This window comes from Narcine bancroftii, chromosome 1 (genome assembly GCF_036971445.1).
Source record: "Narcine bancroftii isolate sNarBan1 chromosome 1, sNarBan1.hap1, whole genome shotgun sequence".
NCBI lineage: Eukaryota > Metazoa > Chordata > Chondrichthyes > Torpediniformes > Narcinidae > Narcine > Narcine bancroftii.
In genome coordinates, this window is record NC_091469.1 from 490,121,332 (window position 1) to 490,147,359 (window position 26,028).

Sequence of the window (26,028 nt, forward strand, 5' to 3'; positions counted from 1 at the left end):
TCAACATTCATTGGAGCGACTTCATCCTTAACGTCGAAGTACTCGAGATGGCAGAGGCCGACAGCATCGAATCCACGCTGTTGAAGATCCAACTGCGCTGGGTAGGTCACGTCTCCAGAATGGAGGACCGTCGCCTCCCCAAGATCGTGTTATATGGCGAGGTCTCCACTGGCCATCGTGTCAGAGGTGCACCAAAGAAGAGGTACAAGGACTGCCTAAAGAAATCTCTTGGTGCCTGCCACATTGACCACCGCCAGTGGGCTGATGTCGCCTCAACCCGTGCATCTTGGCGCCTCACAGTTCGGCGGGCAGCAACCTCCTTTGAAGAAGACCGCAGAGCCCACCTCACTGACAAAAGACAAAGGAGGAAAAACCCAACACCCAACCCCAACCAACCAATTTTCCCCTGCAACCGCTGCAACCATGTCTTCCTGTCCCGCATCGGACTTGTCAGCCACAAACGAGCCTGCAGCTGACGTGGACATTTACCCCTCCATAAATCTTCATCCGTACAGACTCCTTTTGTCTCACAAGAACACAAGAAATAGGAGGAGTAAACCATTTGACCTGTCGAGCCTGGTCCACCATCCAATAACATTGAGGCCACGGACTTGGCTCCACTTACCTGCCTGTTTCCCATAACCCTTAATTTCATTAGTCTTCAAAAATCTGTCCCCCAAATACATTCATTGTAGTAACGTCTACTACAGTGGTTCTCAACCTTTTTCTTTCCATTCACATATAAACATAGAAAATAGATGTAGGAGTAGGCCATTTGGCCCTTCAAGCCTACACCGCCATTCATTTTCATCATGGCTGATCATCCACTCAGTACCCTGTTCCAGATCTCTCTCCATACCCCCTGATCCCCTAGTCACAAGTACTAAATCTAACTCTTTCTTAAATATAGCTATGGAACCGGCCTCAATCACTTCCTGTGGCAGAGAATTCCATAAATTCACCACCCTCAGTGAAAAAATTCTTCCTCATCTTAGTCCTAAAGGACTTCCCCTTTATCCTTAAACTGTGACCCCTGGTTCTAGACTTGCTCAACTTTGGGAACAATCTTCCTGCATCTAGTCTGTCAAATCCCTTAAGAATTTTGAAAGTTTCTATTAATTCTCCTCTTAATCGTCTAAACTCCAGTGAGTACAAGCCCAGTCGTTCTAGCTTTTCTTCATATGCAAGTCCCGCTATCCCTGGTATCAATCTGGTCAACCTTTTCTGCATTCTCTCCATGGCAATGATGTCCTTCCTCAGGTAAGGAGACCAAAACTGAACACAGTACTCCAGGAGAGGTCTCACCAAGGCCCTATACAACTGCATCAACACCTCTCTGCTTTTGAACTCGAATCCTCTTCATATGAACGCCAACATACCATTTGCCTTTTTTACTGCTTGCTGCACCTGCCAGCCCACTTTTAATGACTGATGCACAGCGACACCCAGGTCTCTTGGCATCTCCCCTTTTCCTAATTGGATACCATTAAGATAGTACTCAGCCCTCCCATTCTTTCCTCCAAAGTGGATAAGCACACACTTATCCACATTATATTGCATCTGCCATGCATTTGCCCACTCACCCAACCTGTCCGAGTCATCCTGCACACTCTTAACAGCCTCTACACAGCTTACAATGCCACCCAGCTTCGTGTCGTCTGCGTTCCTCAACATGATTATCCAACTGCACGAAAACCAACAAGGTCGGGTCAGATACAGCAATGAGCTCTCTGAACCCTTCTCCATTAACAATGGCGTGAAGCAAGGCTGTGTTCTCGCACCAACCCTCTTTTCAATCTTCTTCAGCATGATGCTGAACCAAGCCATGAAAGACCCCAACAATGAAGACGCTGTTTACATCCGGTACCGCACGGATGGCAGTCTCTTCAATCTGAGGCGCCTGCAAGCTCACACCAAGACACAAGAGAAACTTGTCCGTGAACTACTCTTTGCAGACGATGCCGCTTTAGTTGCCCATTCAGAGCCAGCTCTTCAGCGCTTGACGTCCTGCTTTGCGGAAACTGCCAAAATGTTTGGCCTGGAAGTCAGCCTGAAGAAAACTGAGGTCCTCCATCAGCCAGCTCCCCACCATGACTACCAGCCCCCCCACATCTCCATCGGGCACACAAAACTCAAAACGGTCAACCAGTTTACCTATCTCGGCTGCACCATTTCATCAGATGCAAGGATCGACAATGAGATAGACAACAGACTCGCCAAGGCAAATAGCGCCTTTGGAAGACTACACAAAAGAGTCTGGAAAAACAACCAACTGAAAAACCTCACAAAGATAAGCGTATACAGAGCCGTTGTCATACCCACACTCCTGTTCGGCTCCGAATCATTTCCTCATCTAAATCATTAATATATATCGTAAATAACTGGGGTCCTAGCACTGAACCTTGTGGTACCCCACTAGTAAATGACTGTCATTCCGAAAAGTACCCGTTTATTCCTACTCTTTGCTTCCCATCTGTCAACCAATTCTCTATCTGCCTCAATACCATATTCCCAATACCGTGTGCCTTAAGTTTGTATAGTAATCTCTTGTGGGGGACCTTATCAAAAGCCTTCTGAAAATCCAGGTAAACCACATCCACTGGTTCTTCCCTATCCACTCTACTAGTTACATCCTCAAAAAATTCAGTAAGATTAGTCAGACACGATTTTCCCTTCATAAAACCATGCTGCCCTGACCAATGAATTCACCACTTTCCAGATGTGCCGCAATCACATCTTTAATAACTGACTCTAACATTTTCCCCACCACCGATGTCAAGCTAACCCGTCTATAATTCCCTGATTTCTCTTTCCCTCCCTTTTTAAAAAGTGGAGTTACATTAGCCACCCTCCAGTCCTCAGGAACTACTCCAGAATCTGAAGAGATTTGAAAAATTATCAACAATGCATCCACTACTTCATGGGCTACTTCCTTTTGCACTCTGGGATGCAGACCATCTGGCCCTGGGGACTTGTCTGCCTTTAATCCATTTATCCAACACAACCTCATAACTTACACTGATTTTCCCCAGTCCTTCCGTCACATTAACCCTGTGGCCCCCTATTATTTCCTGAAGATTATTCATATTTTTGCACTTTAAGTAATCCCTGTGCCATCAGTGCTCTGTGATTAGTAAGGGATTGCTGAAGTGGTCTGTGAGTGGGACGGGAAGGTAGAGAATCACTGCTCTAGACCCGATTGTTACTAATATATTTGGCTTGAGATAAATTGCCATCGGCCCATTTCCTTTGGAGTTCTGAAACCGTGCACATAAAGAGTCAATTAGGTATGATTAAAACAGTGGTCTACTGCTTCCTTGGGCAGAGAATTCACAGAATCATTAACCTCTGGAGAAGCAGTTCCTCCTCATCTCAGTCTTAAATTTACTCCCCTGAATCTTTAGGCTATATCACCTAGTCCTAATTTCACCTGTTGCTTTTATCTATAACTTTTATAATTTGGTTTCAAATAAGATACCCCTCCCCCATCCTTTTAAACTCATTGCAATGAAGTTTCTTTTTAGTGTCATGTAATTCTACATAAGTGTAATATACAGGATATACTTCAACTTGTCTGCCACAAGGCAAAGAGTTGTCATGGGCCTTGCCAGAGCATGCTAACAGAAAGGCAGCTGGACTGTTATTTAAAGATTAGAGGAAAATAATTACATTGGAAATCAAAAAGAGGAAGAGAAGGCTGGAAATGAGCAAGAATGCCAATTGAGGATGGGAACCTTGTGACTTGCGTTGAAGGATAGCTATAGAAGCAGCGGCTAAGCCAGGGTTTAACTGCATATGTGGGAGCAGAGTTTCAATAAGAATAGGTTGTCGGCGCTTGGCATTTATATTTGTCATTATAAATACCCCTTGATTTATAATGACAAATATTAGGCTCATTATGGAAATAAGAAACAAGTCAATTAAATGTAGTGAGAATTCTCATGAGTTACAATTTCACTGAATCGTGCAGACTGTAATGGAATGCACGGCCTACTGTTATTCTCAGAGACAGTGTCTGAACCACATTCTAGGCAATGAGGGGGCGATCAAAAAGACAGGTGGGGTGGGGACCACCTGTTTGTCGTCTGTCCTCTGCTTGAAGCAGTCACCCTAGACCACAGGAGCTGCAACACTCACAGTGGAGGGCGATGCAACTTGTGCTGCAGCAGCTCCCTCTTGTGTCCATAATGGATGTTGCAGCAACTGCCTCTGGTGCATCTTTTCAGTTCCACAGGTGGACGGACGCCTGAAAGAGGGGAGAACACTGCACTAACCCGTCGGTACATCTACCTGGGATCAAGTGAAAGGGCAAAAAAACCCACAAAAGTTATTATTTGCGCACAATGCAGTTACTCAACTAACCTGAATTCAGTTCCTCCGGTAAAAAGCAGCCCAGAAGTCATGCATAAGGTGAAAACAAAGAAATCACTATTTGCGAATGTTTCAGGCCCTGGACTTTGCAGAGGAAGGAAAAAGGGCAGAAGATACTGCTTCCTGGCAACAGATGAGCCTTATCACAAGGTGGATTAAACAGATGAGTTGAAGTGATTAGAGGCTTTGCAATTAATTTACAGATGCCTTTGGCCTGCTGCTGTCCAGAATGCTGGTGCTTGACCCCAAGGCTAGTACGACCTACCTTTCGGCATGAGACCGGGTCAACAGGCAACCCCCTCCTCTCCCCATGCACACACCCCAGCCCAAATGAAACAGGCAGCTGCTGTCAGTGAAAGCTGCTGAAGCCTGATGGCTATTCCAGGAGAGCCCTGCAGCTACTGTGCATCTGAACTTCCATCAGCTCTGAGACTGCAGGCTACCGGCAGCAGGGATTGACAGGAAGTGCAAGAGGGACGGCTGCCAGCATTCTATTCCTCAATGTCTCGTCACTCACTGACTTCAGACACATGGAATGATCATTCGGCAGCAAAGCCTTCCTTCCGTTAAGACCTTTAAAGAGGCACAGGCTCAATGTAGCTTTGAAAGTTTCCAGGATTATCTCAGAGGGACTGGTAAGGCTGGTGGAGGTTAGTGGGGGTGAGTGGAATTAGATTCTGAAATGGGCAGGGGCATGGCAAATGGGGCCCCCATTTTGCATACACACTGCACCCTTTTCCGTCAACATGGCTTGGACATATGCCTGGGCTCTTGATCCACTCCAAGGAATAGAGACCAGTGTAGCACCAATGATGTTCCTGAAGCCATCCCAAGCAGGTGCTCAAGTATTGATCTCAATTTCAGAGGCGATATCTTTAAAGTAAGGTCTTGTCTGACAATGGGTAATGATGAAAAACACAAGTAGAACTATAGAATGCTACAGCACAGAAAACAGGCCATTCTGCCCTTCTAGACTGTGCCAACCATTATACTCTGCTAGCCCCATTGACCTGCTCCCATTCCATAACCTTCCAGACCTCTCACATCCATGTATCGATCCAATTTATTCTCAAAACTCAAGATCGAGTCCGCATTCACCACATCAAATGGCAGCCCATTCCACACTCCCAACATTCTCTGAATGAAGAACTTTCCCCTAATGTTCCCCCTAAACCTTTCCCCTTTCAGCTTAAAACTATGACCTCTCGTATTTATCCCCCCCCAATCTAAGTGGCAAAAAGCCTACTCACATCCACTCTGTCTATACCCCTCATAATCTTGTAAACCTCTCACAAATCTCCCCTCATTCTTCTTTGCTCTAAAGAATAAAGCCTTAACCTGTTTAATCTTCCAAATTTGGCCTTACCAATATCCTAAACAACTTCAATATAACATCCCAAATCCTATACTAAATACTTTGACTTATAAAGGCTAAGATGCAAAAACCTTTCTTTACAACCTGCGATGCCACCTTCAGGGAACAATGCACCTGTATCCTCAGATTTCTTTGCTCCTCCGCACTTCTCAGTGTCCGACCATTTACTGTGCATCTCCTATCTTGGTTTGCCCTTTCAAAATGCATCACCTCATACATTGAACTCCATCATCCATTTATTGGCCCATTCTCCCAGCTGGTCCAGATCCCCTGCAAGCTTTGAAAGCCTTCCTTGCTCTCCACAACGCCTCCAATCTTAGTGTCATCTGCAAATTTGCTGATCCAATTTACCACATTATCATCCAGATCATTGATATAGATAACAAACAACAATGGCCCCAAAACAGATCCCTGAGGCACACCACTCAGCACAAGCCTCCATTCTTGGAAGCAACCATTCACTACCACTCCGTCTTCTCCCCCACAACAAATTTTGAAACCAGTTTACAACCTCTCCATGAATACCTAGTGTCATAACCTGCTGAATTAACCTCCCATGTGGGACCTTATCAAAAGCTTTACTAAAGTCCATGTAGACAACATCCATAGCCTTTCCTTTGATGTCCGTCTGTCCCCCCCCACCCCCATGAATATCACAATATCCTGTCCGTGCCAGGGCTGAATATGGGATCTTGCATACATGCAATCATGCTTCAGAATTATGCTTCTTCATAGAACACAAGAAATAGTAGCAGGAGCAGGACATCCGGCCCATCAAGCCTGCTCCACCATTCAATGAGATCATTCCGAGACTCTTGAGATCTCCTGTTTCTGGCTCATTCTGCTTACTCCTTGAAGAAAGGCTCAGGCCTGAAACATCGACAATATATCTTTGCTTTTTATGGATTCTGAAAATACTCGCTGAGTTCCTCCAGCATTTTGTTGTTCTTCTCTCTGATCTGATGGTAGTCTCATCTCCACCTACCTGCCTTTTCCCCATATCCTTTAATTCCCCTACTATGTAAAAATCTATCCATCCTGGTCTTAATATATTTACCGAGGTCGCCTCCACTGCTTCAATGGGCAGAAAAATCCACAATTTCACAACCCTCTGGGAAAAGCAGATCCACCTCATCTCCGTTAGGGGCAGCACAGCTTAGCGTGGCAGTTAGCACAATGTCTTTACAGCGCCAGTGATCGGGGCTGGGATTCAAATCTGGCGCTGTCTGTAAGGAGTTTGTACGTTCTGCCTGTGTGGGTTTTCCCCGGGGGCTCCGGTTTCCTCCCACACTTCAAAACATATCGAGGGTTGTAGGGTCAATTGGGTGGCACGGACTGATGGGCTGAAATGGCCTGTTACCGTGCTGCATGTCTAAATTAATATTAAATCTACTACCTTGAACCTTGAGGCTATGTTCCTTAGTTCTGGTCTCCTCCACCAATGGAAACATCTTACCTACTTATCTATGCCTCTCATAATTATAGAAGTTTCTATATCCCCTCTCATTCCCCTAAATTCCAGCGAGTACAGTTCCAGATGATTCAACCTGGTGACACTCCTCTGCACTGCCTCCAAAGCCAGTACATCCTTTCTCAAGTAAGAAGACTAGTACGGCATGCAGTACTCTAGATCAGGGGCGGCCAACCTTTTAATTTTTAATTTAGACATACAACACGGCCATTTCAGCCCATGTGTCCGTGCTGCCCAATTAACCAGTACATATTCATGGGGCAAAGTGGCCTGTTACTAACATAACAATTACAGCACGGAAACAGGCCATTAGGCCCTTCTAGTCCGCACCGAACCAAACACCCTTTTCTAGTCCCACCTCCCTGCACAATGCCCATAACCCTCCATCTTCTTCTCATCCATATACCTGTCCAACCTTTTCTTAAATAATACAATTGACTCCGCCGCCACTATTTCTCCCGGAAGATCATTCCACACGGCTACCACTCTCTGAGTAAAGAAGTTCCCCCTCATGTTACCTCTAAACCTCTGCCCCTTAATTCTTAACTCATGTCCTCTTGTTTTAAACTTTCCTCCTCTTAACGGAAATAGTCTATCCACATCCATTCTGTCTATCCCTTTCATAATCTTAAATACTTCTATCAAAACCCCTCTCAACCTTCTACGCTCCAAAGAATAAAGACCTAATCTGTCCAATCTCTCCCTATACTCTAGATGCTTAAACCCAGGTAACATTCTGGTAAACCTTCTCTACACTCTCTCCACTCTGTTTATATCCTTCCTATAATTAGGCGACCAGAACTGCACACAGAACTCCAAATTAGGCCGCACCAACGTCTTATACAATCTCAACATCACCTCCCAACTCCTATATTCCATGCAATGATTGATAAAGGCCAGCATACTAAAAGCCTTCTTCACCACCCTATTCACGTGAGTTTCTACCTTCAGGGAACGATGTACCGTTACTCCTAAATCTTTCTGCTCTTCTGTATTCCTCAATGCTCTCCCATTTACCACGTATGTCCTATTCTGATTCTTCTTACCAAAATGAAGCACCTCACACTTATCAGCATTAAATTCCATCTGCTACTGTGCTCTATGTCCAAATTAAAAAGTTGGCCATCCCTGCTCTAGATGCAGCCTCACCAGTACCTTGTAAGTTGCAGCAAAGCCTCCCTGCTCCTAAACCCAATCCTTCGAGTAATGAAGCCCAACGTTCCATTTGCCTTCTTGATAGCCTGCTACATCTGCAAACCAACCTTTTGTGATTCATGCATAGGCATTCCCAAGTCCTCCTGCATGACAGCATGCTGCAATTGGATTTTCCTGCCTAAGTGGATAACCTCACATGTACTCCATTTGCCAGACCCTTAACTACTCATCTGCAGGCTCTCAATATCCTCTGCACAATTTGTTTTTCTACTCAGTTTCATGTCATCAGCAAACTTAGAAACACGACACACTGTCCCCTCTTCCAGACTGTGAATGTATATCGCAAACCAATTTATACATTCAATTATGTACTTCCAAAGCATTTTTTGGGCCATGCTACAGAAATGCAGCGGTGTTTAAAATTCTGCGCCTTTCAAGAGTTTTGAGTCAAAGGAAGCTACCCTCTCCGAAATGAATCCCATTGCTCCCAACCTCTCATGTGGAAGCCTAAAGCTGTTCACAAGTGGTCAAGGAGATCATATTGTTCACATAGCCAATTAGCCTGTCCAGCCAACAACAATTTTCCCCAGGAGCCTTTGATTTCCTCCCATTGCTCAGATTATTGGCTCCACAAAATATTTGTTCATCCAGTAGTCTGTTCTCAAGAATTACTCCACAGATCCGATAAAATGACTCAAAGAGTCCTCTGGAGCAACAGAGTGGAAGTGGATAAGTTATCTGTGCTGAAAACAATGAGGGGTCCAGGGAGCTGTTGGACAGCCGAAGAAACCAACAAATGTAACTTTAGGAGGAACTGTTCCAGCCTCAAAAGGAACAGATGGCTATCCAGTAGAGCAAACACTACACAGGCAAAGCTTTCAAAAAGGAAAAGTAACAGTCAATTGTCTCCTCCAGGGATAGGAGCTTTGTGGAGAGTTTGGACAGACAAGATCCTGCACACCAATCCCCCGATGGACAAGGCCAGCTGGACTCACTTAAAGGAGAAATTCTCACTGCTCAGCTGAAAGGTTCCTGACTGAAAGGGTTGTCAACGCACACAACCTCAAGTTTGATCTTCCCATGATGTTTCCATATCAGACAGAACAGAGGCTGGAAGATGAAGAAGCAGTTGAAGTTATACAGGTTTAAAGGAGGAAATGATCCTTTGCAATTATAACCTCGTTAGTTAAATTTTTTTAAAAATCTCAGTCTTATTTGGTTTAATAACTTGCTACTTTGTTCCATGACAATTTGTTTATTTATTTTACATCAAGTCTGAAACACTGACAGAATCTGGCTAGGGTTCACGTCTATCCCTCGTATTTGCGGCATGAAGTAATTCCTCCCAACCAGCTTCTCTCTTTCTTCCAAGACACACGGCATGTTCCATTTAAGTAAACAACCCGTTTCTAGATGGAGAGGCATTAAAAATACCAGGTTGATGAACAGTATCACCAGCTGTGGTCAAGTGGCTTTACCTTCCCTTCAAATCTGGATTGTGTTGAAAGGGCTCAAATGCCAGTGGGCAGGAGCTGAAGAATTCTGAAGTTAAGGTTCAAAGAATCTGGCAGAACAATTTTCCCTCCAAAGGGCTGTTGAATGACTTATGAAAAAGAACATAGGACAGCACAATGAAGGAACAGGCTCTTTGACCCACAGTCTGTGCTGAGAACGATGTCCAAATTAAATTAAAACTCTCCTGCTTGCACCCGATCCATACCCCTCCATTTTCTGCATATTTATGCATCTACTCAGAAGCCAGTTGAATGATTCTATCATTTATGCTTCCCCTGGCAGCTGATCCAGGAAGTGATTATTTGCACCAAGATGGCATGAAGATAGGTGGAGGGGCAGGGAGTCTGCAGAAGGACTTGGAGATAAGCTGGTTGGCAGAATTGGCAAAGAAGTGGCAGATGGATGCTAATATTCACTTCAAGGAAGCTAGAATCTAAAAACAAAGACGCTGAGGTTTTATAAATTTAAACTTAAAAATTTTATAGACAACACTGAAGAAACAGACTCCTGATATTTAAACACATACCCCCCCCACCCCCAAATTTCACTCAAATTAACCTACAACCCAGTAGGTTTGACGGGTAGGAGGAAACTGTAGAGGAATGTCCAGTCTCCTCACAGACAGCGCAGGATTCGAATCCAGGTAGCTGGCACGGTAATAGCTTCACGCTAACCATAAGGCATTGGTTAGACAACATTTGGAGTATTATGAGCTGTTTTTGGGCCCATATCTAAAGAAGGATATGCTGGCATTGGAGAGGGTCCAAAGATTTAGGAGAGGGCTCCTCTAAATGAGAAGGTTAATGAACGAGGAATGTTTGATGGCTCTGGGTCTATCTTTAAAAGGATAAGTGGGGATCTCATTGAAACCTACCAGATTTGAAAAGGCTAGAGTAGGGTAGATGTGAAGAACTAGGAGAGTCAGGGACTGGAGGGAACAAACTTAGAATAAAAGAACATCCCTTCAGAATGGCGATTAGGAGAAATTTCTTCAGCCTGAGGGTGGTAAATCTGTGGAATATGTTCCTGTAGACGACTACAGAGGCCAAGTCATTGGGTAAATTTAAAGCAAAGATTGATCAGTTCTTGATTGTAAGGTTACAGGTGTTCAGAGAAAAAAAATTACATCAGCCATTTGAATGATGGAGCAGACTCAATGGGACGAATGGCTGAATTCTGTACCTCTGACAAGTGGTGATGTGAATGAACATAGAATATAGAACACTACAGCACAGTACAGGCCCTTTGATCCTCGATGTTGTGTCAACCCATATATTCCTGAGGAAAAAAGTACTAAACCCTCCCTACCCCATAACCCTCTATTTTTCTTTCATCCATGTGCCTGTCTCTTAAATACCCATAATGTTTTAGCCTCCACCACCATCCCTGGCAAGGCATTCCAGCCACCCAAAACTGTCTCTGTAAAAAAAAAAAACTAAAAAAAAACTCATCCCTGATATCTCCCCTCACTTTGTACACATGTCCTCTGGTGTTTGCTATTCCTGCTCTGGGAATCAGGTGCTGGCTATCCACCCTATCTATGCCTCTTCTAATCTTGTGGACCTCTGTCAAGTTTCCTCTCATCCTTCTACGTTCCAAAGAGAAAAGTCTTGCCCCATAAGATTTGTTTTCCAATCTAGGCAACATCCTGGTAAATCTGTTCTGCACCCTCTCCACAGCTTCCACATCCTTCCTATAATGAGGTGACCAGAACTGAACACAATACTCTTAAGTGTGGTCTTACCAGAGATTCGTAGAGTTGCAACATGACCTCTTGACTCTTGAACGCAATCCCTCAATTATTGAAGCCCAGCATCCCATAGACCTTCTTAACTATCCTATCAACCTGTGCAGTGACCTTGAGGGATGTATGAATTTGAACCCCAAGGTCCTTCTGTTCATCCACACTCTTAAGTAACCGACTATTAACCTGTACTCAGCCTTCTGGTTTGTCCTTCCATCACCTCACACTTATCCAGATTGAACTCCATCTGCTACTTTTCTGCCCAACTCTGCATCCTGTCTATAGACAAACCAGAAGTAGGAAGAGGAAAGAGAACTCCAAGTGAAAAATTATTGTTGAGCCTACAGAACACGTGCTGATGCTAATATTTCCTCTGTTCCATTATTTTTCTGCTAAGCCCAAACACAAGGACTCACAGGGTGGGCAATATGAGCCATAGATCTTGTTTCCATGGCCCCTCTAACCCTGACTCCCCACTTCACCCCAAGAGGTCCTCTATACATGCTTCCAGTAATTTCCAACAAGGTGTTCCTGACACCTACCACTCTCGAGATGCCTTGATTCTCCTGAATGTGATTTCACATATTGAATTATTCATACCAGCTTTGGGCAGCTAATTTCCACCTTCAATGGGTCTGTTTACAGAGCTTATCCAAGAGTAATTAATATGCAATTTAATTCAATTTTAAAAAGCATTCAAGTTTGCAGATGACACAACAGTAGTTTACCTCATCAGCAACAAAGATGAGTTGCACTGCAGGGAAGAAATGGAAAATTTCATGAAATGGTGCAGGAATAACAACCTGAGTCTCAACGTGGACAAGACAAAGGAGATGATCGTGGACTTCAGGAGGACCAGAGATGACTACACTCCACTACACATCAACAGCTCGATATGGAGAAGGTGGAGAGTACAGAGTACTTTGGAGTCCACTTAAGAAGTAATCTATCCTGGACACATGGTAAGTCCTCACTTGTCAGGAAGGCACCACAGCAATTGCACTTCCTTAGAAGGCTGAGGCAGGCAAGGCTACCAGCCCCCATCCTCTCAACTTTCTACTCGAAAGCATCCTGGCAGGCTGAAGCATCGTGTGCTATAGTTACTGAGCATCAGATCAGAGGTCAATCTACAGGACCTTAAGACCAGCAGAGAAGATCACTGAGGTCTCCCTCCCACCCTCCCCCATTGACTGAGCTTCTGGGATCATTGTTTAATTCACACAGCATCTTCTAGCTACTCCCACTGAGAAAAAGATCCAGAGGCATTACAGCTAGAAAACCATCAGGTTGAGGAACAGTTTCTTCCCACAGGCAGTGAGAATACTGAATGACCGACTGTTGAACTGCTCATGCAAACCCTCAAAACTCTACTATTTATTAATAATATTTATTTTTAATACCATATATGTATACAAGACATGTATATTCCTGTATGTTCTGTATACATGTATCATTTGTCTGTATGTATGTTTGCACCGAGAACCAGAGAACGCTGTTTCGTCGGGTTGTTCTGTTACAATCAAATGATAAATAAACTTCAACTTGAAAAAAAAATATTCTATTCCCAAGCCCTGTGGGCCATTAGATCAAGGATATGATTGCACTGTTAAGGATGTAGAAGAGATTCACCAGGTTGCTGCCTGGAGAAATATTTCATTTATGAAGAGGGAGGGCAGCACTGTTAGCGTAGCTGGTAAAGCGCCAGCAACTTGGGTTAGAATCCGGCGCTATCTGTAAGGAGTTTGTATGTACTCCCCGTGTCTGTGTCCATTTCCTTTGGGTGCTCCGGTTTCCACCTATCCTTCAAAATGTACCGGAGTTGGCGATCAATTGGGTGAAATTGGATGGCACGGGCTCATGGGCAGAAAGGGATTGATGTATGTCTAAATTTGAATTTAAAGTGGGATAAACTGGGTTTGTTTTCCCCGAAAAATAGGAGGCTGAGGGAGAGGGGAGGGAAACCTGATAGAGGTATACAAAAATATAAGAGAGTAGAAGGGGTAATTAGTAGAAATATTTTCCACAAGACAGATGTATCCAAGACCAGAAAACCAGATTCAACCAGTTTCTGTGATGTACAACCACCTGTCACCATCATAATTCTAGTCTAATATTATAGCCGTCACTGTACTGGTTTTACATTGCAGCCTGGATGATCTGGAGAGGACTCCAAACTTATTAAGGGCAATTGCCAATTCAAACCACAAGTCATCAGCCTTTGACACATCCTGATATGGAATTATCCAAGCTCAAAAACATGGCATGGAGTCACAAGGTTTCCCTGCATTACTTAAGAAAAGATGGCAAAGACCAGACGGATCGCGTGGCCTTGCCCTGTGGAATTGCCCGACACAATTCGGTTTTGCCATTCAGTTACAGATCAATGGAATTCATTTTAGCAACAAGACCATCAATTTTGGAAACAGCATTCCGAATAACTTTGTACGGGAGAGAGAAATTTATACAAGTGTTTATTTAACATAAAGGCAGAATAAGAGAGTTTTTAAAATTGTGGATCTTTAGGCAGCAGTCAACTTCCTGACAGAAATCACAGAGTCTGTTCAAACCATAACAGAGAGCTAACTGAAGGTAGGAGGAGGGGGTTTGGAATTTACCAATGGGAAACCAGACTAAACAGATTCAAAATCTGCAGACACCCTCAACTCTGGCAGGGGACAGATCAGCAACACGAGTCCCAAGGAGACTCAGTACAAAAGGAACACCTAATCCAGCAGCGTTAACTGCTGACATCAGTCCCCAGAGAAACCTTACCCGAAACATGACAAGCACACAATCTCCCAGCAAGTCTGCAGCAAAACCAGATGTTGGGAACAAACACATCAGCACTCAGGAATGAAAGACACACAGCGGCCGTGGGCAGCCACCTTTTGGAGTCGCCCACTACACTGGTGTCAATGCTCCTCAGCCAGGATGCAGCCAGTGACAAGTACTCCAAAAATCTCTGCTCAAGGTTTAGAGAGCAACCAAGCTAGTCCTGGGGCTGAGTACAGTTACCATCAGCAAAGCCTTCAAGATTTAAGAAGCATTTTGGAGGTGTGCAGCACCAAAATACAGCTGGATTTGTCACCCCAGCAGAAGTGCACATCAGCCCTCGCAACATTTCCATAGCGGGCAGTCACCACAAAATGTTCTATAGAATGTTCACCCAAAAGAGAGAAACATCCCCTGCTCCATGATTAAGAAGAGAGAAGATTTATCAACCATAAACAACCCTTGTGCATTTGAACAAATCAATCATTGCAATATTGGTCTCTGCACAGATGACGAGTTTATTTTCGTATACATACAGCATGTATAAGAGTTCCAAAGTTATAACTGCAGGCACATCTGTGCAAAAGATACACCAACTACAACAGTATAAATTACCACAATTAACCAAGGGAGAAAAGAGATTATAAAGGATAAGTGAGGAAGAAGATAAGAGGAAGAAGCAAGTCTATGTTAGACATAGGAAGCAAGGAGAAATATATAGAAGCCAGGAAGAGTTTAAGAAGGAAATTAGGTGAGCTCGAAGGAGGCATGAAAACGACTTGCAAGGTAGTACTAAGGATAATCTCAAGGTGTTCTATGCGCATGTAAAAACAATAGAAAGAAGATGAAAGTGAAGGTAGGGCTACTAAAAGATAAAAGAGGTAATAGAAGAGGTAGGGAAGGTTCTGAATGAATATTTCAGGTCAGTATTTACAAGAGAAAAGCCCTTAATCAGGATTAAGTTGAGAGGAATATGTGCTAGACAATGTGGTGATTATGGAAGAGGAAGTGTTAAATCTTTTAAATAGCATTAAGATTGATAAGTCTCCAGGGCCGGATGAGATATACCCTAGGTTACTGTGGGAGGTAAGAGAAGAAATTGTGGGAGCATTAACTATGGTCTTTGGATCCTCTTTGACTACAGGGGAGGTGCCAGAGGATTGGAAAATGGCAAATGTAGTCCCTTTGTTTAAAAAAGGTAATACAGGTACACGATCCTTTATCCGGACATCTAAAATCCGGAAAGCTCCAAAATCCAGCAAGGGGGGACCGGCGGTGGGGGGAGGTAGCCGAGGGACCAGCAGTAGGAGGAGGCGGCTGAGGGACCGGCGGTGAGGAGGGAGGGAGGTGGCCGAGGGACCAGCGGTAGGGTGGAGGGGGGGAGGCTGAGGGACTGGCAGTTGGGGAGACAGCTGAGGGACCGCGGTTGGGGGAGATGGACAGGCGACTGGAAGGGGGTGGGGGTGGTACGGTAGCACAATTTGGGTGGGCTTTCCGAAATCCAGAAAAATCCGAAATTTGGAACACATTGTCCTCCAAGGGTTCCGGGTAAAGGATTGTGTACCTGTAATGAAAGTCGTGGGAATTATAAACTGGTGAGTCTCACTTCAATGGTATGTAAACTATTGGAGAGGCTTCTTAAAGATCGGATCTACCAGCAATTGGAGAGGTAGAATTTACTCAAGAATAGTCACCATGACTTTGTAAAGGGAATCTCATGCCTCACGAGCCTAACTGAATTCTTTGAGGAAGTGATGAAAGAAATTGATGAGGATTGGGCAGTAGACGTGATCTATATGGATTTCAATAATGCGTTTGATAAGGTCCTCAATGAGAGGCTCATCCGGAAGGTCAAGAGGAATGGGATCAGTGGAACCTTGGCTGTCTGGATATAAAAATTGGCTTGCAGGAAGAAGAAAGAGAGAGGAGTAGTGGAAGGGAGGCTCTCTGCATGGAGGCCAATGACTAGTGGAGGGCCACAGGGAACAGTCCCTTGCTCTTTGTGATTTTTATAAATGATCTGGATGATGACACAGAAAGTTGGGTGAGTAAGTTTGCGGATGACACGAAGATTGAAGGAATTGTCGATGGAGCTGAAGGTTGTCAGAGGTTGCAAGGATGCAGTGTGGGGCAGAAAAATGGCAAATGGAGTTCAATCCAGACAAGTGTGAGGTGATGCATTTGGCAGGACAAATCTAAAAGCTGAATACAGCGTTAACAGTCAGTTAATTAGGAACGTGGATGAACAGAGGGATCTTGAGATTCATGTCCATACATCCCTCAAGGGAGTTGTTCAGGTTGATAGGGGAGTTAAAAAGCCTATGGGATTCTGGGCTTCATTAATAGGGGGATTGTGTATCAGAGTAGAGAAGTCATGTTGCAGCTTTAGACGTCTCTGATGAGACCACATTTGGAGTATTGTGTCCAGTTCTCGTCACCTCATTATATGAGGAATATGGAGGCTATGGAAAGGGTGCAGAGGAGATTTATAGGATTGCCTGGATTGGAGGGCATGTCTTATGAGGCAAGGTTGGCAAAGCTGGGATTTTTCTCTTTGGAGCGTAGAAGGATGAGAGGGGACTTGATCAAGGTCTATGAAATTATGAGAGGCATAGATAGGTTGGACAACCAATACCTGTTCCCTAGGGTGGGAACAACAACCACAAGAGGACATATGTATAAGATTAAGAGAGGGAAGCAAAAGAGAGACATCAGGGGGAAGTTTTTTTTTTTAAACACACACAGAGAGTTGTTGAGGCCTGGAATGCCTTGCCACGAGTGGTGGTGGAGGCTGAAATATTAGAGGCCTATAAAAGACTATTAGATAGGCAAAGGGATGAAAGGAGAATGTTATAGGGTAAGGAGGGATTAGCACTTTTATACGGTTTGGCACAACATGGAGGGCTGAAGGGCCTGTACAGTACTGTAATGTTTTAATGTTTAATGTTTAATTTCAAAGAAACTATTCATAGCTGCAGTTGGTGCAAGAAAAAAAAAAGGTAATGTTTCAATAGTGCAGATATCTTTTGGCGATCCCACAGTAGTTTATAGTTAGGGTTCGGGTCGTACAAGATCGTGATAGCTTCTTAAAACCTAAAAGGTGCTGGACTTCAGGATTCTCGACTTTCTGCCTGAAGATAACAGCAAGAAGAGATTGGGCCCAAGGTGATGGAGATCCTTCATGACAAGACCATAAAGCAGAGAAGCGTTTAGGCCATTTGGCCCATCGAGTCTGCCCCGCCATTCCATTATGTCTAATTATTATTTTCAATACATTCTCCTACCTTCTCGTCCAAACCCTTGATTCCCTTCCCAATCAAGAACCTATATACCTCTGTCCCCCAGAGAGCAAAAGTTGTTGAATTCTCTATCCAATGAAGCAGATGAATCTATTTCATTAAATATATTTAAGACATAGATCGATAAATTTTTCAATAATCAAGGGTTATGGGGAATGGGCAGGTTAAGCAGAACTGAATCCAGGGCCAGATCTATCTAATTGAATGACAAAGCAGGCACAAAAAGCCAGATGGCCTACTTTTGCTCCTATTTCTCATGTTCTAACAAACCGACACTTCTTCTTTTCAACATATCTTCTTTGGCTTGGCTTCGCGGACGAAGATTTATGGAGGTGGTAAAAAGTCCACGTCAGCTGCAGGCTCGTTTGTGGCTGACAAGTCCGATGCGGGACAGGCAGACACGGTTGCAGCGGTTGCAGGGGAAAATTGGTGGGTTGGGGTTGGGTGTTGGGTTTTTCCTCCTTTGCCTTTTGTCAGTGAGGTGGGCTCTGCGGTCTTCTTCAAAGGAGGTTGCTGCCCGCCAAACTGTGAGGCGCCAAGATGCACGGTTTGAGGCGATATCAGCCCACTGGCGGTGGTCAATGTGGCAGGCACCAAGAGATTTCTTTAGGCAGTCCTTGTACCTTTTCTTTTCAACATATACAAAACTTAAATTAGTGATTTTATGGTAACATACAGGATTTGCTGTCCATAAACTTCCAAATGGAAACCACAAATATGAGAATTCTACTCCCAGCACTTTCCCTCCTTGTAAGAAGGTTTTGTTCTACACTGCAACTTCTCATGATCCGCGCTAACATAGAGGAATGCTACCTTGTCAGAGAAGCATTCTTTCTAAGGAGGCCCCAACCATCTTGCTGTTCAGGTGGTCATTAGAGATTATATTGCATCATTTCCAGAAATTCATTCACAGCCAACATTCCTCCATCAGCAAAAAGCACCACGAACATGTTCTCCTCCTATTTGCTGCTTTGAGCATTAGAATACTTTACAAGAGCTACCCAGCCAGATTTTTAATACATGAAGCGAAGCAAAGTCACTATTGTAATATCAGAAACGTGACAGCCAATTTAAGCAGTCAGCTCCCACAAGCAATGTGACCAGGAGCTGATGCTGGTTCAGATGAAAATATTGGCCAGGAACCAGAGAACACCCTTTCTAATAAATAACTGGTGCCATAAGATCCTTCAAGTCCACATGAGAAGGATGGTTGGACTCCAATTTCACTCAGTGACGGAAGAAAATAATTTCATGAATGGAGGCATGGGATTTGGCAAAAACGATTTCATATTGTCTTCTAAAAATTCCTTCTGATTTTTGGTCTAAAGTTATGCCACAAATATGGGCAATAAAGTGCCCGAGATGTTCATCTTAAGTAGACATTTCTGACATTATTTGGTGATAATAATTATGTTTAATGTTTAATAACTCAACACAAGATGCTGAGATGTTTGTGGAAGTCAATAACCTCAAATTTGCACCAATGCTGTATACGATCAGACAGTAATCTCTTTGATATGAATTGCACAGTTCACGTCAGATCATGCACAGGGGAACCAAGGCATTGGGTCCAGTTTCAATGTTTCCATTTGTCCTGGATTGGAAGTCTGAAGTTTGCATTCAACTCCCTGAACTGAAGGCCCCATTTCTCCAAGAAGGGTGCAGAATAAAGGCACAGGATAACCACACCACCCAAGTCCAGGAATTAAGAATGAAAAACAAATTCTGCAGACACTGTGAGTGTTGTAAAAACACACAGAAATGCTGGAGGAACTCAGCCGGTCTTTTCAGCATCCACAGGAGACAAAGATATGTTGCCAATGTTTCAGGCCTGAGCCCTTCCTCAAAGAATAAGCTCATAAATTCCAAAGTTTTGGGCCTCAGCCTTTCTTCAAGAAATAAGCAAATTCTTTGTATGTATCCTGAAAAGACCAGCTGAGTTCCACCAGCATTTCGGTGTGTTTTTATAGGAATTAAGGATGACTACTTGAACAAGGTACCAGGTAAAAGTAAAAACTGCAACTTAAAGAAGGAGAAAACTTAGCAGGATGGGGAGAGCAAAGACGGAGACTGTGATTCTCCAGCCTATGTTTTAAAATTGGAAGCTTTCTGCTGATGCAGGGAACTCTGAAGTTTTGACAAATGGATTACCTCAGACCTTATACAAGTGACCAGAGCTGAAACATCAACATCAACAATCAGAAACACAAAAGGTTAAAAACACAAGTGAGAAACTCTGCCTCTCTGTACCTCTTCATCCGAAGTGTCCACTTCGTACTCGTCTTTTAGTGGGATCACCCTGGGATTCTCTGGCTGCAAAATGTTGTCCGACTCTGCCAACTTTCCACAGCTTTCACCTTCCTCTTTCCTGGCAACTTTACTGATCTGGTAAAGAGAGCCACAAAACACAGGAAAACTAATAAGAGGCTGCAATTAATGTGCTCGTGGGATCCAAGGCTACTTCATGCATCTGACAAATTTGCAGATATGTCATCTCTGTCAAATATCACCCTGTGAACTAGCCCAGACAATTAAATTCAAAAATCGGGAGGGTGGGATGATTTGGATCAGATGGAGGAGAACAGCCTTCTTCACAGTGGATCCCAATTTATGATGATGCGAAGGTAGGTGGAGGAACAAGTTGTGTTGAAGAAACAGGGAGGCTGTAGAAGGACGTGGACAGATTAGGAGACTGGGCAGAGAAGTGGCAAATTAAATACAACGTCAGAAAGTGTACGGTCACGCACTTTGGAAGAAGAAATAAACGGGCGGACTATTTTATAAATGGGGAGCAAAGTGAAAGGTGTGGTCGAGATGTAGAAAGGTTGTTTCCCACGGTGGGAGAGTCTAGGACAAGAGGGCACAACTTCAGGATTGAAGGTTGTCCACTGAGAACGGAGAAGTGGAGGAATTTCTTCAGCCAGAGGGTGGTGAGTCTATGGAATTTGTTGTGACAGGCAGTTGTGGAGGTCAAGTCGTTGGTGTATTTAAGGAAGAGAATGATAGCTTCTTGATTAACCAGGGCATTCAAAGGTTATGGTCTGTTGAGAAAGACAGTTTTAGCCTTGATCCAAACTTGACATACAAATCTTCTTTTGACCTGGATGGTATCCACAATCTTCCCCATCAACCAGGAATTTTGAGATGCTGAATGGTCCATTATGATCACAACATCCCCAGCCATGAAATTGTGCCCGATTTTAAACCATTTCTATCGTTCCTGCAACAGAACAAATCCTATATTAAACAGCACCAGTTTTCCACCTGAAACTGCCCCAGTGGCAACAAAGGCAAAAGGTGATTTGGGGTAAGTGTTTCAAGATTATTTGGATCTGTTGAAGTCTTAGGATAGCTTCAACTTCACATAGAACTGTCCGAAGACCCTCTTCATTAAGATTTTGACCCTCTAGGATGGAATTAAGAACCTTTCACACTGATCTAATCAATCTTTCCCATACATCTCCATGGTGTGAGCAGGAAGGGGGATGGAAGATCCAATTAAATCCTTTCTAGAGTATTAATTACATCATGAATCTGATTCCAGTCCATAAGCGTTTTCTTTAATTTGTGTTGAGCCTCTACAAAGTTAGTACCATTGTCAAATCGTACCTCTTTTACTTGACCACACCTAGCATTAAAATGCTGAAGGGCATTAATGAAGGAGTCTGTGTCAAGTGATGATGCCACTTTAATGTGAATTGCTCTTACGGCTAAACATGTGAAAATAAGATCATAGCATTTCTTGACTCTTTCCACACTTTACTTCAAAATAATCAACTCCTGTGCCGGCCCTTCGCAGCTCCCCCACTGGGCCTCACAAAATGAAGGACGAATGAGACGATCCAACAGGCTGCACGAGGCCCACAACGTTGCCCTCCAATTGGCCACAACCAAAAGATCTTAACTGACCTATCAGAGAAAGCGGATCACAAACATACCAATCGGTGCTGAGAGGGTTTTGACCACTCGCCTCAGTTTGAGAATAAAAGCAAGGCTGTGAGCCCAAGAAAGCTCAGTGTTAACTACACCCAACTGGGGTTCGTGTCATTCTTTCTGAGCTAACCTGCATGCAGCTATATCCTCTCCTGCGCTATAGACTCCGTAGAGCCATAGCTTGTAGCAGCTAGCTACACTCCAACATATGTAAATAGAGGTTCATCCAAAGACTCTCTGCATGGGCAAATCTGCTATCTGCTGTTGCCCAGGAGTGGCATTTGCATGCTGACAAACCACACATTTTCATATAATTTTTCTGATTGACCCAGTGGCACCAGGAATCCAATATTTTTGGTGTAGATTGGATAATATGGTTGCGACCACTATGGCCCACCTCTTCATGAATCAAATCAGAGATGTAAAGATACTTGGCCAGTATCCGCCTCCCCCCACCGCCGGTCCCTCAGCCGCCTCCCCCTACTGCCGGTCCCTCAGCCGCCTCCCCCCACTGCCGGTCCCTCGGTGCCTGACTCATGCTGCCGCCTCTCCCCACTTGCCGGCTTTTGGAGCTTACCAGATTTTAGATGTCTGGATAAAGGATCGTGTACCTGTATATACAACTATTTGGAAAGACAGGATGGTTTTGTACATGGTAGATATTGTCTAACAAATCTTAGAGTTTTTCAAGGAGGTTACTAAAAAGGTTGATGAGAGGAAGGCGGTGGATGTTGTCTATTTGGACTTTAGTAAGGGTTTTGATAAAATTCCCTATAAGAGGTTAGTAAAGAAGGTGGAAGCATTAGGTATTAATGATGAAGTAGTGACATGAATTCAACAATGGTTGGATGGGAGATGTGAGAGAGTAGTGGTGAAAAATTGTTTGTCAAATTGGAGGCCGGTGGCGAGTGGATTTGCCTCAGGGATCAGTACTGGGTCCACTGCTGTTTGTCATATATATATTAACCATCTAGATGATAGGGTGGCAAATTGGATTAGTAAATTTGCAGATGATACAAAGCTTGGTGGTGTTGTGGACAGTGAGGAAGATTATCAAAGCTTACAGGACAATTAGAAGAATGGGCAGATGGAGTTTAATACTGATAAATGAGAGAGGCTACATTTTGGTAGGACTAATCAAAATAGGACAGACACGTTAAATGGTAGACAATTGAGGAGCGCAATGAAACAAAAGGATTTAGGAGTCATGCTACATAATTCTCTGAAAGTTGAATTATATGTGGATCGAGTGGTGAAGCAGGCATTTCGTATGTTGGCTTAATAAATCAGAGTATAGAATACAGGAGCTAGGATGTTATGTTGAAATTGTATAAGGCATTAGTGAGGCCAAATTTGGAATATTGTGTGTAGTTTTGGTCACCGAATTACAGGAAGGATATAAACAGTATAGAGAGAGTGCAGAGGAGGTTTACAAGAATGTGGCCGGGGTTTCAAGGTTTGAGTTACAGGGAAAGGTTGAGCAGTCTGGGACTTTATTCCCTGGAGTGTAGATGGTTTAGGGCTGATTTGATAGAGGTATTCAAAATTATAAGATGGACAGATAGAGTCAATGTGGATAGGCTTTTTCCATTGAGAGTGGAGGAGATTCAAACAAGAGGGCCTGGATTGAGAGAAAAAGGGGAAAAGTTTAAGGGAAACATAAGGGGGAATTTCTTCACGCAGAGGGTGGGGGGGGGGGGGTATGGAATGGACTTCCGGCATTGGTGGTGGAAGCGAGGTCGATGTTAATATTCAAGGAAAGGTTGGATAGGTATATGGACGGGAGAGGTGTGGAGGATTATGGGCCAAATGCGGGTCAATGGGACTAGGTGGGAAAAGATGTTCGGCACGGAGTAGTAGGGCCAAACTGGCCTCTTTATGTGCTGTAAATGGTTATATTATCCTCAGCGTACTTTCTAAGGGCAAAATTCACATAACTTGGAGATAAAGTCACTCCAAATAGATGCCCTGTATTCCACTATGTTCTGATCTCCATCAGGCCACCAAAGGAATCAAAACAAGTCACGGTCTTCATTCGGTACCTTCACTTGATGGAACATAACTCCAATGTTTGCAGTGAAGATGACAGGTTCTTTACGGAATCTAGTTAAGACTCCTATCAACGTACTGGTCAAATCAGGACCCTGTAAGAGTTTAGTGCAACTCCCCAGAAGGGTGCTCGTCAATCAAACACCACTCAAAGTTTTTTCTTCTGTGAATGCAAAATCCCATGGTGTGGTAAATACTTTTTTTTTTGTCATCAATATGTTCCAAGAGATTATGTGGTCCTTTCTCTGTATAACCTTTAAACATCATGTCAGAGAAGCAATTTGATGTAGTCTGAATGAAAGGAAGAATCTTTCTTGAATCTTCTCTATAAATTCAGTGTACGTTGCTTGACAATGCTTCTATTATCAGGCAAAAATATTTCCCCTTTCTTCAAAGATAATCCAAGGCAATAATGATCATTAACCAGCTTGGCAGTTTTTGTCACCAATTCCAAGTCTTCCTTTGAAGGTTTTTGGTTGTCCCTGAGGCACTCAGGAAAGTCATTCTTGAACTGCGGCTCCCACAGCCTATCAAGCTATATTTTGTTGACACTTGTAACTGACTCAGGTATATGGATGAGAAGAAGATGGAGGGTTATGGGCATTGTGCAGGGAGGTGGGACTAGAAAGGGGTGTTTGGTTTGGAGCGGACTAGAAGGGCCTAATGGCCTGTTTCCGTGCTGTAATTGTTATGTTATGTTACGTTAATGTCTTTTTCTTCAAATAGTCCATTAATTGTCCAACCAAGCATTGTTTTGACAGCATAAGGTCCGTTACCCATGCTCCTTAAGATAGCTTTTGGTACATCTGAACCAATCAGCAATTCGGAGTTGATTTTGTATAAATAAACATTTTTAAAATGCGTCTACGGTTCAATGTCATTTGATGTGGGATGTTTCCTTTATGCACAGGGATAGTTTTCTGAGCGTATATGCCTAAAAGTTCACAAAAATCATTACTATCCAGTCCAGCAATCTCTAAGCCCAAAGCAACGTTGGTTTCAATGTGTTTAACTTGACCTATAGTTCTCAATAGAATTTTTAACTTTCTTCCTTTAAGATTAAGCATATTCAATAGCCCCTCAGTGCAAAACGAAGCATTCTACCCGAGTCAAGTAATGCATGGGTATGCACTATTGCACTTCTTTTCTTGGCCTTGACTTGCACAGATACTATTAAAAGTTTGCAGTTGTTCTTCTTTGTCAATACTGAGGGTTCAGCATGGTTTGCAGTTGCTTCTTTTCTTGCTGTTTGTTCCTTTTCCGTATTCTTCTATTCCTGGAAGATAATATAGCATCTTGGGATGCTTTTGACTACGTGTTACAGCTGAGTTGGTTTTTGCAGTTTTTGCTAATGTGTCCTTAACACACAGTCAAAACATACAACATTTTCCTTCAAAAAAGCCATTTTCTCACGACGCGTCTTCTTTTTCAACTGTGCACTTATACCGAGCATGCTTGTCATTACAGAACAAACATTTCTTCACAGCAGGCATACGTTCCATTTCCTTAACTTCTTTATCCGTATGATTTGTACCTCTCAACTTCTTTACTTGGACCTTCAGTGCCTTGAGCGCCTTTGATATTTCCATATACTGGACCTGTGACAAGGTCCACTTGCCCTTCAATGAACACCACCAAATCCTTAAAAGTTGTCGTTTCATGACATCTTTTCTGGTATTCAACAACTGAACTTCTACATAGTTATTTCATCCGGTAGGGTAATTTATTTTAAATGATTTGCTCATGAGTAGATAGGTCAAGCTCTTGCAGATGGCCGATCTTCGAAATGACATTGCAACATCCTTTTGCAAAGAGGGCGCAAGCTTGTAAAGCCTTTGTGTCATCCAGTCTTATTGATGACCATGAAAGAGCCTTCTGTACATAAGCTGTAGCAATTTTATGCTTGTTGCCAAAATACTTCTTTTGTAAAAACTTAGCATTTTCGAATCCTTTGTTAGGGGCCATATCATGGCAACTCTTTACAAGTTCTTGTGGTTGTCCACAATCCTTCCAATTTTGCTTTTTAATTTCAATACTACATTCAAAGTTTTTCACAAATGCTTAAAAAGGAAGTGGGGTCACCATCAAAAACTGGAATCCTTCTCTTGGGCAAAGAAGAGAGAGATTGTAACTAAATTAATGATGCAGCCATTTCATCTTGCCTTCTCATGCCTGGGTGTAAGTTGCTTTGTTCACCCGGATTTCTGTTACCTGTCGGGAGTGGGTAGCATTCTGTTTCATAAGATGGCTTGAGACTCACATCTCTGTCCACCAGGATCGTTATTTGGGTTTACGATTTGGCACCACCTTGCCATAACCTGGCTTGTTTGGGACCATACACATC

General features: G+C 43.4%; 1 protein-coding gene across 1 annotated transcript in view; it reads right to left on the bottom strand.

The window, feature by feature from the left end:
* Positions 1-26,028, bottom strand: part of bop1 (BOP1 ribosomal biogenesis factor) — a 273,049-nt gene that overhangs the window by 199,646 nt on the left and 47,375 nt on the right. Inside the window, exon 3 of the mRNA XM_069915117.1 lies at positions 19,953-20,087. Coding sequence (XP_069771218.1) covers positions 19,953-20,087 — 135 coding nt within the window. The remainder of the gene's footprint in view (positions 1-19,952; positions 20,088-26,028) is intronic.